The following is a 17,878-nucleotide window of genomic DNA, read 5'->3' on the forward strand; positions in this document are numbered from 1 at the left end:
ATAAATTAGATGCTTATACTCAATATGGACACTTTAATAAGGTCATTCGCAGCCCTTGTTCTGTAGGGAGGCTCTCTGTAGGTGCAGTCATCTGTTCACGAATATTTTCGTCTGCGATGCAGATCATTTTAGCTGTGAAATTTGTTCATGAACTAGTCAAGGTAACAGGCGTCTGAAGATGTTGCCGCTGTGGAAGGGCTCAGAGTAGTGGGTGGTTGCGCTGCCGCTGTGCGTCAAAATAATAGAGCGGTTCCTTAAAAAAAAAATGCAGCTTTGGTCGGCGTCCGTGTTTCTGTGTCATTAATGTATTCTGCCTTAAGCTGGACGAAAAGTTAAAAAAATGTAGAACCTTGTTTTTAAAACGTGCTTACCATAGAACTTGTCGTAAATTCGGATACCATCCAGCCGTGATAAGAGACATTAGCGAAGGCAGCCGTACATTGACACGCACCGCGTTTGCGGACGAAAAAGTTTGTGAATTCTTCTGGCAGATGGAGCAGACGTCTCCGTAATTTCCACTGCAGAGACAGACAGACAGACGGACAGACAGACAGACGGACAGACAGACAGAAAGACAGGCAAGCAGAAAGACAAGAGTCGCATGTAGACATATAGTTTTAACTTCTGTGTTTTATTGTCGATCCGTCGTGAACGCGAAAAAAAAAAAACCACGCTGACAGACTGTGTACAGTACAGGTTTGGACGAACGGTTATTCATATATGGGGCGTATAACCACATGCAGAACTTCTTTCTGGTTTTCATGAACAAAGACTGTCGAAAGACAGATGCATGGAGGATGAACGGTGAAACAGATCGAGAGGGAAAACAATTTTTTTTTTCAACAATTTCCGCTCCACAACAATTCCCACTAAATGGCAACAGAAATTCGATAACAGTTTTACGTGACAAGAGTGGGAACACACACTGGTGATTTATGAGGCTCACGGGCACTCTACAAGGGAAAGAAAAAATCCAACAAAGTTTGCACGGGTGAAACTTTCTGCTGCCTATCGTGGCGCACGCCACTATTTCATTTTGTTTATAGTGGCCCTGTGCTTTTTTTGATCAAACGCAATGCCCAGACGCTTATACAGGGTTCTCTATAAAAAGTTTGAAGTTTTCTTAAGAATGCTCGCCTGGTTGTGCTGAAGAACCTTGCAGAAGGCGAGAGCTTTTTTATTATGTTACCTCTAATCACCGATTAATTGGAGGCAGTGACCGTCAATTTACATAGATTGCCTTGTAAATCATTAAAACTTTGTTCTAAACATATTATTATCAAAGCACCAATGACAACTCGTGCTTGAGAAAGCAAACGTGGAGATCTTGGGATCGGCTTACTCGCGCCACAACCTCCTGGATTTATTTTTCCCCTTGCGAGCTTCGTCTTTCATCGCACGATTTTAATCGAAGAACGCATCGTAAAGAAGCTATAAAAATAAACAGACACTCCTTGAATGAATTATGTGACAGTGCAGAAGAAAAGAACGCGCGATGCATTACAGAAAGGCACATCAGCGACGTTTCGGTTGAACACAAAGCACAATAAACTGCCAAGAAGCGGTATTGCCGTAATATCGTCTGTGACGCTGCATTTTGAATTACAGACATGTGATAGATGGAGCGTGGAGTCCACGTGCTCGACGTTTATTACGTCACATCCTCGCTTGCACGTTGCCTATAGCAGACGGTCTGTCATTTGCGGCGATCGTCTGCATGATTGCAAAGAAGTTGAACAAAATAAATATTGTTTAAGGGTGCTTTCTAAAGCGTCTGTACAACACAGGCAGTCTTGTCGTCTGCTACGCGTCTGCTGCAACCACTGGGGCCACTGCGGGCAGTTTGACAGGTAAGCTGCCTGTTCGGGAGGCTTCCCAATGTATCACGTGACAGCCAGACGGGCAGGCCTTTGCTAGCTAAAGCTTCGCCCTGGGAGATGGAACAACCGTCGCAGACATCGTCTTAAAATTTTATTCATAAGAAGATAAGCCCTACGTCATTCCAGTTACCACCATACTTTTCCAGAAAGCTGTCGAGATGGCAGCCGAAGTTTTGATATCTTTGTTTGGGCAACGAACTTTTCGTCTCGTTACAAAATAATAAAGACCAACAAGTGTCAAGGTCACTGTCCTGTCGCAACATATGGTGAAGCCGGTGACATGTTTCTCTAATCATTATTTCCAAGCTTGAGGAAAGAAAAGTAAAATAACTGTATGGCTAGACAGTTTCTATAAATAAATTGCATATCCTATGGATCAGTAGCCAGTAGCGTTTTTCAGAAACAACTATTAATAAACTCCACTCAATTATACGTTCTGCACGCGTTGAAGTCGCGAAGCGAATTAAAAGAAAACGATGTCTGAGAAAAAAAAAGTCCATCAGATTTGATATGACAGCCTACTTCGATTGCTGAGATCAACTTGAGGGTGCAGCTTCGTTTTGTCTCTTCCAGTCATACTTACTTGACACTCGCGTGCTTGAGCTACGCTCACGAATGCTCAGGCCAATTTCTACACAGCTTGAACACAAAAGTGCAGGCGTATAAATTTTGTTTTCGTTTTCATTGTATATCGATTTATTGTAGTGAAAGAAGAAATTTTTTCACACGTGACGCGAAGAATGCACGTACGAAGAGCTTTTAACATAGCTTAAATATGCAAGCGTTCTACAGGTTTAAAACTAAATATTAAGGGAATAATTCGCGCTGTACTCTTCTATCTTGTCGCTAATATGTACTGTAAAAACAAAGGGATTGCTTGTTACTCCTCCAGAGGGAGTAACTACTTGTCCCGCGCTTAACCCTCTTAGGAGCGTTTTCACTCCCGAAGGAGTACATTCACTGCGCTTGTGCCTCAAGCCGAGTGAACATGCTCCACCAGGTGAGTACGAGAACTCCCTAGAAGGGAGTCAAACGCGACATAAGCAGTTACTCTCGCAAACGGAGCCGCTAGAACTCCTTTTCGTAGAGTGTTTCGCTGCCACTGGTACGTGCGCCTGTCGATTCATCAGCATCACTCCTAACTGAAACCGGCTGAACCGTTGTTCGCTGTAATCGTGTCCTAATGATCTCGGGCATATGAACAAGTATGAAAAATAACAAAGAACTTGCCTTAGGCAGCAAGCGAAGAAAATATAAGCCGCTGTATTTACGTAGGTACGGCACAGCAGTGACAAACAGTGAAGACATTCGAGAGGTGAAGAAAAATCTTGCTATAAACAGGCAAATAAAGCGTTTCAGCAGCACCAGCACTGTCCATGTGCGTTGTCCATATCATTTCTTTACAGTACAATAGTGGCACAGTCGTCACTCACCGGTCACACATACAAGCACTCACCGACAAACACACGCGTTATCGTCACAAGCATCCGACAAACCCAGCACGTAATATCAGCTTCCTTTCGCATCAACAGAGACCAGGAAAGGTCGGTTGAACAGGCCGACTATAACGGCGATAAACAACGTTCGTCAATGTTCTTGCCTTTTCACAATGCACTCAGAAAAGTATAATGAAGGAAAAGAAGTGTCTCGCGCCCCTCGTGCTTATTTTTTATTTATGATTTTTTTTTGCACTAAGGAGACCACCCTGTTCACTTTTGCGTCACAAGTCTCGCAGTTTCATAAGCTCACTCAGACGCTCGTAATATGTTGAATGCTGCCGCTGCGCCAACGCGCCGTTACGAACCAGTCGTTTGAACATATTGTCAGCACTTTCGAAATGGAAGTTCCCTGGCTTCTGGCCTCTGTGACCACCACAGGCTACAGAACGACCACTGTGAACCGTTTCTTCGTCGGTTTTCTCAAACATGATCCGCGAGGCCTAGCATAGCCACACGCAGCCCGTTCCGAGCTGTGTCCGTTTTCGTATCGCTGGTTAGAGTGCGGTTTAAAGATAGTTTCGCTTATGTTGAAGGGTCGTTTGGAAGCTGTTGGCTTTTGTGAACAGCTTGGGCAAGGAAGGACCATTTGTTTCTCGTGTACAAGACTGCGTTTCTTGTCGTCTCTATTCAAGCGTGCACCGCGAGGCTTAACACAGCTGTTGTTTCTCCTTCGCTAGGTGACGTCATTTTTCTTCCTGCTCTGCTGGGAACACAGCGCAACGTCATACAAACGGGAGTATGTTCCGCAGGCTCCGAACACCGCTTGTGCAGGGCCTCGTATGACGTATTGGAAGAATCCGTAGAAGTCGGTGTGCCAGAGAAGTGGGCTGTGAGTGCATTCAGCATGCAGAATTTTCAGGGCACTACTAGGTTCGAGTGTAACCTGTCACGTAACCACAGCGAGCTTGATACCTGGCAGCACAACTGCAAAACGAGCTTGCTTCGCCGTATTAAAGTTCATTCTCAATGATGAAGAGGCGATGTCACGATTCATAAAGTATGCAGAATTTTGTCTAGATATCGCCTTTCCCGTGCGCACTGACTCAGTGACAACATGGCGACTTTCGTTTCTTGTCTTAAGGCGTTGATCGTTAACAGACCACAGGTCATGAGACGGTAGGGCCTACGAGGCTTGTGGATGCTGTGGTCGCCAGAACTGCTCGGGAGATCCTTTACCATCTTGCGTGTGCATTCTTTTAACTTAAAGAATGCCATCGTCGTGAGACGTCGTTATGTGTCTCGGCACGAGCCATGACAAAATTAATGACGCGTAAGTCTGCAGTAAGCACACACATTTCCAAACCGGGTGCGGCGGGTTTGACAAATCTCTCGAGATCCTTCAGAAACAATACATTTCTTGCCTGCATCAAGACTTACTGTGGTCACGCGGAAAGTATGCTTCGTCAGTATCTTGAAAACACATCATATTTCGACCTTGAGCGGTGTATTGACGGGTGTGAGGACATAATCGGTGCTTGGCGGAAATGGCACCTCTGTTCGGCAAAGCCTTTTTTTTTTCCTTGTTTTGTTGGATGGTGCGTGTATGTCTGTCTGCTGGCGTACTTGTGGCCAGCAAATCGGATCTCATCGAAGTAAATGAGCCAGTCGGTTGGTCAAGTCAAATAGCTACATGCCTCCGTAATCATGTTGTCATTGTTCTCTAGTGTGTTTTTTTTTCTCGGTATTAGAACTGTAATGTTATTGACGATTTCCTGGTGAACCTCGGTGAAATAAATTTCGAAAATTGCTGCGTACGCGGTGACGCACAGAGTGAAACTATGGAAGGAATTGCATTTCATTGCAGTGGTCCTCTGACAAACAATTTTTCGGGTCTCGAGCACTACGGAAACTAAAAACGAGCATTCTTATTCGGAACTGTAATGAAAAAAAAAAGGAGATTCTGATACAGTGAGGGTTCGACGCCGTGTAATTTCATGACATCAAGGTTATGATCGAGCCCAGACAGCACTTTTGATTTCCGCTTGCCTCTGAAGCTTGCCGCTGTGTCAAAAAAAGGAGAAGCCAGATTGGGTATGGAAAAACTATAATGGATTCAAGAAGGGCGGGAAGCGCCCCTTCATGGTATGCGCATGCGTATGTCTTATTATTTACAGCACTCTAAAAAAATTTTGCGCACGACGGGGCTCATCTTGTCCCCAAAGAATAATCATCTTGCGTGCTTTTCCTTTCTTTATAGCTACGCGCCCGGCTCTTTCGTGTCACGAACGGCATGGGAGTTTTTGCGTTACGCAGCGTTCTTGACAAGAAAACAGAAGCCCAGTGTTTTAAAGAAAGGAAACGCAAGCAACTTAGATGGCCATTATTGTTTGGTGGCACGATACCCCCCCCCCCCCCCCAAAAAAAAAAGAAAGAAAAGAAAATAGGGTTTAAACGGTTTTTAGAGGCTAGAAAGTTACTGCTGTTTTGTATCCGTGTGATTTGAAGTGCTTTCATAACACAGCGGCGAGCTACACAATATAATGACATGCGCGACAAGGATATAGATATATATATATTAAAGAGAAACGTTCTGTAGCCACAAAACCCTGCTTTCTCCACCATCACCACTGAAAGTAATGATGGCGCGTGCACGCTCTAAAGGTGTACACAGATGACCTAGACGCCGGCGACATGACATCACAGGGTCAAAGCGTCGACGCAGCGGGCACAAGGAGAACCACTGGCCGGTCATTGTAGCACCATGTTCGTCACGCAAAGCACTAGCGGACGAACCAAACAGGCGATGGAGCGGCGCTGACAGAAGATTCGGCCTTCTTCCGGTGACGTCAGAAGTAACTATCGGCACGCGCTCAGTCCCTTGCGAGCCTGTTGTGAACGCTGTCAAGGTGAAGGACCAGGAGGTGACTGTTGCTTGTTTCAGCCGACGGCGTGGCGCAGCTCTCGACGATGACCAAGAGCCGACAGACAAACACGCGAGACGTTGACTCTCTTTGAATGTGTATCTCGGGGACTTGTCGATGTGGAGGAGGCGCGCAGTAGTGCTGGCCAGCTGTCCAACAATCATGGGACGTTAAGATGGAGGCCGGTGGTCTGGCCAGACGGCCAGCCAGGTAGAGAACATGTCGACATGGGGGCGGACGAAACTTCGCGCGCTTTGGCGCGTGACGTAGCAGGGTGTCAGTGCGCACGAGCAGTTTGTCCATGCTTGTTGAGGAGCACAGCATAGTCGGTCCAACGGTGCACCCGGTAGTCAGGCGAGGAAATCTTGCGCGCACACATACACACACGCGCGCGCGCACACACGCACGCGAACAATCTTAGTGTTCACTCGCGGCGCACGAAGAGAATGGCATCACGTGACCAGCTTCGGTACTCGTGCGCAGTCCGGTCCTTGCTTTTCGGCGTCGCATAGCTGCACCAGGCGCCGGGACACTTGGAATTGCGGAGCGGGGGAGGATGGCGGGCAGGTGTTTCGCTCGTGCTGCGTAACGTACCAGCGGAGCCCAGAAGTGACGGCCGCACAGGCACCTCCTCTGCGCATGCGCAGTTCGTTTTCCTCAAGTTCGCATTTTACGAGACGGCGGCGCGCGATGGAAATGAACAGGGTGGATGTAAGAGAGAGCACCTTGGCCTTTCATCGTGTGGACGGAATGGTCTGTCCCGTCAGTGGCTGGGGTTGTCCTCGCGGTTGGAACCGTTCATGGTTGACGTCGAGGAGCCGTTGCCGACCCCACCGGAGGCCGAGCCGTTCTCGTCCGCCGCGCGTCCGTTGGTTCCGTTGTGGCTGTGGTGGTGCCTGAGCGGCGGTGGTGGCGCCACCTGCGCCATCGACTGCAGGTGCTGGAGGTGCGGCGGCGGTTGTAGGTGTGGCGGGTGGTCGGGACCGTGGTGCTCGCCCGCGGTGCCGTTTCCGTGTCCCGCCTGCAGGGGGTGCAGGTGCGGAGGGGGCGGCGCTCCGTTGTGAGGTGAGGGTCCTCCGCCGCTCATCATCATGTCTCGCAGGTTGGCAACCTCGGCCGCTAGCCGCTGCATCTCGGATCGCAGCTGGAAGTTCTCCGTCTGCAGGTCTAACCGAGAGTGTGCCGACCTGCACGAGGGAGGGCGTGTGGAACGTTTTAGCACTATGTGCACAGCGAGACACGATCGTCGGATCAGACAGTCAGTGAATGAGCTATTAGTCGTATGCCCTCCGCCGCGCTTCTGGACTAGTGCTGCGCAGTTCTGGACCTCCGAATTTCTGGACTAGCAATTAGGGCCGACGAAGAACCTGATGCCGCCCTACTCTGCGTCACTGACTAGTCTCACCCTACTCTTTCCTTTTCAGAACATTACTTGTGTCTTGTTTCCACTTCATCCGTTTGTTGCACGTGTCCTTATCCTATCACACTACGTAAGCCACTGCAGTCCCCTACTGTATTTAAATACACGATGCGGTCTGCTAGTAAAGGGAACAGGTGATTGTGGAGTACGTGCTTATCCTTCTTTCTTTCTGGCAAGTGTATTCTTCCTTGCAGTGGAAGATTTGTGGCTGCTGGCACTGACATTTTTTCACTTGCCTATGCATACATAGCTCCCGCAGTCCTCCACGACCTCACACAGGCCTTGAGGAAGACTATTCGAAGACCCCTCTTGCGAGAAGTTTGGGTGAGCTGTCAGGCAGTGTGTTGTGAAGGCGTAAACCTGGTACCTTACACGGTAGAGCTCGAGCAGGCTTTTCACATGGCCGTACGCCTTGAGCCTTCAACTGAAACTCTTGGGACATCGAGCAGCTATATATACCGAAGTAGAGGTATATCTCCACATTTAAATAATCTTCAGCAGACACTTGCATCTAGAGCGCCAGAAATGTCAGAGCCCCATGACGGGGCGTTCCCTTTAAGAGTGGACCGCTTGCACGCACGGATCGATTTCCCGCACTACTCTCCAGCTCGCTCTCTTTCGGAGGTCCCGTAAGCGGTGGCGCGCACAGTCGCTTGCTCACGATCGCGTACCTGTGGTGGTGGTGGTGGTGGTGATGTGCCGAGGACGAGCCGTTTCGGCTCTTGCGTGACGAGGCCTCGTCCCGGCGCGGCGACGGGGCGTCCGTGCTGGACGCTCCGCTGTCCCCATCCGACGAGGCGGTGTCCTCTCGGCCGTGGAACGACGACGACGAGGAGCGGAGCTCGGGAGACGACGAGCCGCCCCCGCTGCCGTTGCTGCCGGCGTTCCCGTTCCCGGACACCATGGCGGCGGCGGTGATGACGACGGCGGCGCCTCCCGGCGGGGCCACGCCCCCTTCCGTGCCGCTGATGTGCCACTTGTGCCTGAGCTTGTGCGGTAGGCAGAAGTGGTGCGCTGGGGGACTGTCTTCCGCCGAGGACCACGAACCTACGCAGACAAGCGCCAGCCAAAAAAAAAGTTGCAGAGGGCACGGACAGCTTGCGAGCAAAGTCGACACGTGCACGTGCGCTGGAGTGTCCGATAAGTTGTCGTCGTAAAGACTTCGAGCACGGACTTTAGTACGCCGGGAAAGGCGAGAAAGAACAAGGGTAAATGGATGGTGACGCCGGCTCGAAATTACCGCGCCAGCTCACAGTGACGTCACGTGTTTTGCGAATGACTGTTCGGAGCTATGTACTAGTTGTCTGTCAATTAAGAACAAATCCATTACATTCCGCAGCGTCATTTGTGCGGTTGCGGGTGAAGAGCGCACGATTTAGGGGAGCGCTTCGCTCTCTTTGGCGTCACACAGGCGTCATCGGCTCCGCCGTTTGGGCGCTGAATTCGAAAAGAGGGAAATTGGCTTTCTGTCAACCCTCTTGGCCAAATCGGTGCGGATTGATTTTTCACACACTGTACGTAATGTGTCGGACGAAACGAACTTAGCGTACCTTTAATTCACGGTCACTAGGGTCGAGTCAAATTCGAATTCCAATTCGTTTTACTTGCGGAAAGTGGTATCGACGACCGCCTGGACTAAACGCTTTGTTGGGCAGCTGTATTCTCGGTCACTTTCGCGAGATGTGGTATACTGCGAACGGGACTCGTCGGCGGTATACAGACGACAGCGTTCCAAGCTCGCTAAATGGTTTGCGTAGTGCCACGAACGCTGTCGGCCTTACAACACATCGGCGCTCCCGGTGTCTAGTCAGGCAGAACCTCGCGAAAGTGATTGATATATATATATACCCCGAAGCTGAGCGGCCGAAAATGTCCCGGTAATGAAACATCTGAGACGGCAGTCCGCCGGGCGGGCCCGTCGAACGAGTTATCGAGAATTACGCTCACCCGACGACAGGGGCGACGACTCCTGGTCCGTCGCTGCCGTCCTGTGGTCTTCCAGGGCCGGCGTGGGCGCGGCGCACAGGAGCGCCGGCTGGTGCTGGCCGTTGAGCTGCTGGCTCAGCTGCTGGTGGTGGTGCAGGTGGCTCTGACTCTGGCTCAGGAGGTGACTCTGGTGCGGCTGCAGTTGCTGCTGCTGCTGCTGCTGCTGCTGCTGTTGCGCTTGCTGCTGCGCTTGCTGTTGCGCTTGCTGTGCCAGAGACGCTGCCCCGTAGGGTGAGGGCGAGGTCGCGAGGGGCTGGGAAGCTGACGCGGAAGCTGGCGACGGCGGCGGCACCAGGGCCGGAAGTAGCGCGGATAGCAGCTTGTTCCGTCGGCCTCGAAGGTCGGTGAGGCCCGGCGCGGCCGGCACTGCGACCGGGACCGCTATGTCGGCGGGGTGTTGCTGGGCCTGTTGCTCGACGACGAGCGAGCCGCGAATGCCGAATTTATCCCTGAGGGGAGAGACGTAAATTTGGGGAGAATTTTGAGCGCTGAAAAAGAGAGCGGGGAGAGGAAAAAAAGGGGGAGAACGTTGTAAAGGCAGCACGCAGGGGACGCAACGTCGGCGAAAGAAGAAAACGAAACTTTGCAAAGGACTCGACACACGCGATAAGAGTGAGCAGGAGCTGGACTTGACTCTCGCGGCGCAAGCCGTCAGATGGGGCCGCTAGGGCGGAATTACGCCGGGCTTCAGTTAATGCTACGTTTGTTTATGCCTACACCGTAAACTACCATACTAGCCTGATACAATAATAAACGAAAGCTACAAGATCCTAACAACCGCCGGAGCTCCAGAGTTAGCAAAAATTAAGCAGTGTAAATTACATTGTAACGTAATTTATTCAAGTACAATTTGTTTGTAGTCCACTCCTCCGTACATTAGATGGTTAAATCTCGTAAGATGATAAGCGACACGCGCAGCGTCAGTGCGGGCATTTCGTTATATCCGATATTTCGCACCACCTCGTTTCGCTGTAGCGGGGTTACAGACACGCTCTGTTTCCTGCGCCTTGCGTTTCCTACATCTTCCTCGTTACGCGCGTGCACAATTTGTGAAACGTCAGAAGGCACTGCACGTGTGACGAGACCTATTGGCGGGTGCCGTTGCAGCGCTGCCGTTGTGCCTCTCGCGGCGTACTTCTGCAAGTTATGTGCTCCCTTTCAAAGGCTTTGGTGCGACAAATGTACCACAAAGAAATTAGTACGGGACCCCACTACAGGTATGGTCACGGAAGCAGTGGCTTCGAAACTTTCGACAAATAACCTGCACGACTCCAATGACATACGTGCGCTTCACGCGTCGTGATCGCTTGGTGCCATGACTCTTACAAAATAAGGACGTTTAGTTTTGCCTATAATTTATTTTATGCACCAGTGTTCGTTTACATTGGGTATTCATTGCGCCCCATTTCGCTATAAGGAGATTAGAGCTACAGTAGCCCTTCGTTGTAGCGGAGTCACCGGGACAGGAAATTGACTCTCTTGTAAGCGGCATTTCTTTTGTTAAAGTGGAGGGGCTATAGGATAGTTGCAGTAACGTGAGAAAACGAAAAAACGTTATAAAGCCTTATTTCGAATAAAATGATTCGTTTTAACGAAGGGCTACTGTAGAGTTACTGCGTTTTCACTAAACGTTGCCACCCCCGTCCCTCATAGCTTTTTTTTTTTTTTCCCGTTACGTTCCCTATCGACAACAAACTCAACGTACCTAAGCGCTGCGAGTTCGGCTCGTAGGACGGCGTTCTCCTTGGCGAGCTCGAGGACCCGCGTTTCCAAGACCATGTCGTTGAGGCGCCGCTTCTCCCGCGACCGCTTGGCGGCCTCGTTGTTACGTCGCCGCCGGTCCCAGTAGGTGTCGTCCTTCTTGTTGTCCGGTATGAACTCGCGCTGCTTGCGCGTCGGGAACAGCGGCTCGCGGGAGCGGAGGTCCACGGCTGCGGCCGCCGACGCGGCAACCGCCGCCATCGAGCAGAGCCACTCGCCCGGACGGGGCTGCTTGGCGATGGGCTCTCCTTCAGTGACCATCATGGCAGAGGCCCATCGGCTGCCGGACAGAGAAGAACAGGCGTGCGACACTTCAGTTTGAGCGGATCGACCCCCTGTGTTAAGCGAAAGTGACCCGGCAAATTCGTTGAACCGCGAATTTCGGTAAATCGAGAAGTTCGTTATATTGAGTAATTTCGTCCTACAGAAAAACATCGGCAAACTGCCGGCGCCGTACAGTTGACGTAGCCCTAGAAGTTCGTCTAATTTCGCTGAATCGAAAACCTTTTGCATTGGCGGTTTCGTTTATTTGAGAACACCTTTAATTCGGGAATTTTGCTAAGCTGTAAACTTTGTTCAGCAGCAAGTACCCTGAGAGTTTACACGTGGACAACAAAAGTTCTGATTTCTAGATTAATTCGAGAACTTTGCTAAGCTGTGAACTTTCTTCAACAGCCAGTACCCTGAGAGTTCACTAGTGTCAGAACGGAAGATGTGACTTCTAGATCTTTTCGAGAGCTAGCAATATTACGGAATTGCGTAGTCTGCGGGTCCACGAACAGTTGGGCCATTCACAGAGTGCTGGAATAGATTTTCGATATAGGGTGGACTTTTTCGTCACTGTAGACAAAGGCCAGAGAGAACTTGGTGGAGGGGATGACTTCGCTCTTGAATGATAACGAGATTCCTTTATCGTGCTGAGTGCGGTGCCCAGGCGCGAACTTATTCGGAGAGTGTGCGTGATCCATTCTAAGTAAAATGGATGAAACACGAGTACACTCGGAGACTGTCTGCCGCGTCGTCAATCATGAAAGTGTTTAAAGAGGCATATCAGTAAGGTAAAAAAAGAACGAGACTGATAGCGTGTTTTTCCACCCCGTTTCAAAGAAGGTCTTCATTCCATCGTCGTTGTCATCGTTATTACACCACAAATGTGGGCTCAGCAGTTGTGTAGTAGATGGTTGTGGTGTAGTAGTGGTTGTATGTCACGGAGTAGTTGTCGGGGAGATAGTATTCGGAGCTCGATTGGCGAGTAACGCTATTACTGCTACTACCACTTTTACTACAACTAGTATTACTGGCTACTGACTCCTAGTGCTACTACTACAACTGGTAGTAGTAGTATAGTAGCAGTTGTGGCGACGGTAGTGTCAGCAAGTAGCGGTAGCAAAGACCCGGCGACGCTTTCTTCTTTCTTTTTTTCTTTTCCCAGTAGTAAGTGCAGCAATTAGACGCAGCAGCGCAGCAGGAGTAGCGAATCGCAATGGCTCGGGATGACCTTCCTGCGTGCTCCAACAGTTGTCGGCGAGCTACCGCTAGGGAGCTGTTTTCTCCAATTGGGGTGAAAACTACCGGAGGGCGACGCGAGTAGGCCTTCTTCTCTCTCTCCAGCGAAGGTGAGAAGCAGCGAAAAAAAGAAAGGAAACGAGAAACGTTTTAAAAAAATAAAAATGGAGTCAGAGGCAGAAGACGATGGAGCGAGAGTCACTTTCTCCTTTCTCGGGAGCGTAATGGCGGCGCGCGCGCACGACCGAACAGACGAAAAACGGTGGCGTTCGCATCGCGCAGAAGGAAGGTCGCAATTTCACTATCGTCTGCTTGCTGCTTGCTCGCGTCACGGTCGTGAGTCATTACCGCTGCCGTGTGCTCCAAGTGGCTCTAACGGCCGCCCTTATGGGACCGACACTGTAGCGATTATTATTAAAGGTTGCGACCTTCGCCGATCGCAGATTATAGCTCGCCCGGTGGTGCGGATGCCGATACTAGTTTCTCCGAGAGCTTTAGAAAGAGGTTTAGGGAAGCAGACTGCAAAGGTCCTTTCGTCGTCTGCTTTGGTTCGGTTTCCCTCTAAACGGGTCGCTTACCCACAATCGGCTAAGAATATGAGGGAATTGGGACATAAATTTACTCCGTCGTTATTTCTCTTGCGTCGGTTAGGCAGGCTACATTTGTCTTCTATAAGTTCGTTTATCCGCACGTATAATCTAAGGCGCAGTTTCGGCCGCCATTCCTTAAGCATTTCTTTCGCTGATCGTTCATCTGTCGCTTATCCGCTCATACCAGATGCCGATGGGATCTGTCAGAGTGGCCATCATTGGCGATAGCTTATAACCGTCGTCGCGTGGACAGTTTTGGGTCATCACTGGAGTCGATTTGGGGGCACCGCACTTTTCAAACGCGACCGACCGCAAGCGCGAAACGTGTTATAGTTAGATGTAAGTTTGGCTTGTTCGAAAGTGAAGTTTATCGGTGCTGCATCGCACTGAATTCCGTCGGCTCGAAGTGAAGTAGGCTTGGAAGTTCCACCTTAGGACTGCTTTTACAGATGCGTCGTGAAGGTCAGGATAAGGGTTTACTGGCATTTTGATGGTAAATTATGATATTGTTATTTGTCTTTTATGGCAATTAGTTCTTTTAGGTTACATAGTCATTGTGGACTCATTATAGTATAGTCGAGGTAATCGGTTTTCAGAAGCCTATTTTCCCAGATTTTCACTTAATTAAACAGAAAGAAGAGGTATGATCACATACTTATTTGTCAGTTTGTGAATTCGCTTTATACAAAATGCGCCTAACGTCTGTACTGATATAAATATGTATACTCAATGCCGGTGGAATCTTGAACAAGCGCTACACATTTTGAAGAAATCCTTGCAGATAACGCTGCCATTGCAGTCAGTCGCAGTTTTTTCAGAAGGACAGTCAGAGCAGTGAGTGCTGCTTCTGCTCCCAGTGTTGATTCATTCATTCGTTGCACTTCAATCTATGATTGCGCCTCTGATACCGGTGATGTGTCGAAGACCATGGTTGTGTTCATTTCAGTACGACGCAGCTAATTAGATATCGATTGGCGATTGCACGGGCGTTATCGCCGACATCAGTCGATCAATCGTTCATTCCGTATCGCGTCGGTTCTTTATTTCACGCCGCCTTGCAGCCTTCGCTATCGATGGCCGTTCGAGCAAACGCCTGAATCCGGAAGGCGGTGATATTGAACAAGCCGCGCGTCGTCAAGGCAAGGCCTGGCCTAAAACAATTCACCGCACCGTCACAGCTCTCTCTTTCAACCGTGCATCATTTGTCATTCAACGCCTCCTCGAGGCTCTCAGGGTGCGTCGTTTTTTACTGTTCATTTCCCAACAAAGACAGGAACAGTGTACAACATCAGGAACAAAAAAAAGACGTGAATCCGAAACAATGCCTTGACTAAGACCTCCTCGCCTTCGGCACGCGATGTGTCTCGTTCGCGGAGCTGCCAGAGTGCGGCGAGTGTTGACAGCAACTCGACGTTCGAAAGGAAACAGAAAACGAAGGCGACAGGTCCGTCAAAAACACACCTCAACCTCGCCTGCAGCGGACGACCGGCGTGTTGGTAAACAAGGTCTCTTCGGGCTGTGGCAACGGCTTTGGCTACACGCGCCTCCGACACGACCGCTAATCGATTCCGATATTCCTCGAAGGTTTCGCTTTCGCCAAGGCGGCCTAGGGCGGATAGCAGCGCGCTGCTGCTGCTGCAGTCAAGGAAGCGGACCGCATGGCACGCGACGGTGTCAAGGAGAAGGCGGTGTGTGTGTGTGCGTGTGTGCGCGCGTGCGGCACCTAGTCTATATTTAGCTCCCGGTTCTTTTGTTATCGTTGTTTTGTTCTCACTATATTTTACCGTTCCGGCCGTCCTCGACGAAGTCTAAAGGGTCGCAACTTGTGCATTTCACACACGTGAGTCATCGTGAGTCAAGAAAAAGAAATGGGCATGGGCAGGACATGTAATGAGGAGGGAAGATAACCGATGGTCATTAAGGGTTGCGGACTGGATTCCGAGGGAAGGGAAGCGTAGCAGGGGGCGACAGAAAGTTAGGTGGGCAGATGAGATTAGGAAGTTTGGAGGGTCAACATGGCCACAATTAGTACATGACCGGGGCAGTTGGAGAAGTATGGGAGAGGCCTTTGCCCTGCAGTGGGCGTAACCAGGCTGATGATGATGATGATGATGAGTCATCGTAATTGGTTTGCGCAGTTCGTCTCGACCATCGTTTGCGTCAAATCGGCACGGAACGTTCGCGCCCCCCCCCCCCCCCTTCTTTTTTCTTCAATTTCTATTTGTTTTCTGTTTTACTGTTACCTTGAGAGGCAATGCCACTTATCTTATTCGGAGAGCTGACCAAGGATCGGTGGTGACAGTAACGGATACTAAAGAAAAGAAAAAGAAAAAAAAAAGATTAAGAAAAGATCACTTTTCGTGTCAGATAGACTCGCACGTCAAAGATAGTCCGGTTTCGTGACATCCACCGATATCTATGCTTATAGAAGTTAAGCAGTATTAATAGCTGGAAATCGATAAACAAATATTGAACCGTGAAGCAGTCATTCCATTGACCACGCCCGCTATAGCTAAGACCGATGCAACTTACGAATGTAGTTTTGTCGTCCGCAGTTTTTATTTTCTTTTTTCGACTCTTAAGTCTCGAGTAGCGTAGTTTTTATTCAGGCCAACGACTCCATATTGTTTTCGTATTCGCCTGTCGCTTTCGCTGTTCTGATTGGTTAACAAAGCAAAGAACGTAAACATATTTGATAGATTAAGCTCTGTATTGAAGAAACTCCATTGACCTGGACTCGTGTGAATGGATCGCAGTGCTTGTCTTCGACAGAAGTGGTCAGTGCTCTTCGTTCCGACTGAAACGCAATTCTAGAGAAGCGTGGAGTCTTTTTCAGTCGAGGAGTGGTGCTGTGCTCAGCTCGAGGGAGTGGAGGACGTTTTTCGAGTCGGGGGTTGCTTGAGAATACCAGGGTGAGTCTCTAAAGCGAGGAGTCCTCTAGCGTAGCACTTCACGTTGCCACGCTACGCGGAATCTGATTGGCTGAGCTACAACCCCCAGCTAGAAGCTACGCGACGTTTTCATTTAAAACCTAATCGTATATGTATTAGAGAACATTTTATTTTCAACGTTGCGGTGGCTGAGTGACGTGTTAGTTTACAGCTGAAGACTGCGAACAGTATATAGCCAGCCTATTCTGAGCCGCATTTTCCAGATTGTAGACGCTCCGTTGTTGTTGTTGCCTGCTCGTCGCTGCGTTCTGTTCTTCGTGTACGTTCAAGACTAATGGGGAGAAAAATGGACCTTCGTTTAGTTTCACAAGCGCGGTTCAAACTGCAATTCAGTTTATGAAAGGTAAACTTGCGGTGCACTTTATTATTATTATTATTATTATTATTATTAGTAGTAGTAGTAGTAGTAGTAGTAGTAGTAGTAGTAGTATGATTATTATTAGTATTATTGTTGTTGTTGTTTTTGTTGTCTGTAAGTGGTTACCAGTTTTTACGATTTTATCGTTAGATGCCCGATCTCTAGCGCTTCTTCACGACTGTCGTAATGACGTCAATAATTTTATGGTTCTTGATGTGCGTCTGAGTTTAACAGAATGCAGATACAGCCGCTGGCCGATTTTTCGGAGCCTGAGTTTTCCAGCCCACGCGCTCATTCTTAACACCCCGCCCCCCTCTCCCGGTCACTAGAACCAGTGTAAAACCGAAACCGGAATTTTGGCCGCCATTACATGATTGTGTCATCAATGCACTTCAAAGATGTTTCCGTTTGTCTGTGGTTCAGATCGCTCTGTAGGATACCGGTTCACACCGCTCCTACAAAACAAAGTATGCGATTTACTTAAAACAGGCAGTCTTGAGTAATAACTCTTTTTTTAGTACTTTTCTTTCCATTTTAGTATTTTCCGGCTTCGACTGTAGTACTTTTCCGAAGGTGACGTTGACCTGTCTATCGGTGCACACAACATTGAGTTTCTGTCGTCTTCTAACACTCTTAACCAAGTGCTATGGCCGCCTGTGTAAGTTGGTACACTTCAATGCGGAACCATTTCAAGGAATGTAACAACACATCATTTGCAATTCTCGTAATTGAACAGAGAGGTAGCTCCAGTCACACTTGGTCTTCTGAAAAAGAAAAAAGAAAGAAAGAAGGAGTCCGCCATGATTGTTCCCTGGCGTACGCGAACGTGTAAGTCCGCCGTGACGCCTGTTTCTCTCGTTTCGCACACGGGCGCGCGCTGTCGTCTGCATAGCCTCGACCCGATTGGGACTTTCACTCTCGCTTGGCGTTCGGAAGGCCACGCGCGCGCCGGAGGCTTCGCTCACTATCGCCATTTTGTTTATTGCATCTCTTTTTCTCTCCTCCTCTCTCGTTCCCCTTGAAGCTAGCTGCTGCTTTCCCTCTAGTACATCGCGGTAAGCGCGCA

The 17,878-nt window shown here is 49.4% G+C and overlaps 1 protein-coding gene across 1 annotated transcript; it reads right to left on the reverse strand.

Moving 5' to 3' along the window:
- Positions 1-604: 604 nt before the first annotated feature.
- On the reverse strand, positions 605-12,047 carry LOC126539097 (uncharacterized). Its single transcript, XM_072285555.1, has 4 exons — positions 11,352-12,047; positions 9,608-10,134; positions 8,332-8,707; positions 605-7,427 (listed from the first exon to the last, which is right to left on the reverse strand). Exons 1-4 carry the CDS (start codon positions 11,918-11,920, stop codon positions 7,004-7,006), a joined length of 1,896 nt encoding a protein of 631 aa, XP_072141656.1. The 5' UTR covers positions 11,921-12,047; the 3' UTR covers positions 605-7,003.
- Positions 12,048-17,878: the final 5,831 nt, after the last annotated feature.

Source organism: Dermacentor andersoni, chromosome 11 (genome assembly GCF_023375885.2).
Source record: "Dermacentor andersoni chromosome 11, qqDerAnde1_hic_scaffold, whole genome shotgun sequence".
Classification (NCBI taxonomy): domain Eukaryota; kingdom Metazoa; phylum Arthropoda; class Arachnida; order Ixodida; family Ixodidae; genus Dermacentor; species Dermacentor andersoni.

Coding starts and splice junctions, on each gene's coding strand:
- LOC126539097 (XM_072285555.1), bottom strand. CDS start 11,920: ATGCAAAAGGTTTTCGATTCAGCGAAATTAGACGAACTTCTAGGGCTA. Junction 10,135..11,351: donor GCCGAACTCGCAGCGCTTAG/GTACGTTGAGTT, acceptor TCTCTTTTTCAG/CGCTCAAAATTCTCCCCAAA. Junction 7,428..8,331: donor CACCACCACCACCACCACAG/GTACGCGATCGT, acceptor TCCCTCGTGCAG/GTCGGCACACTCTCGGTTAG.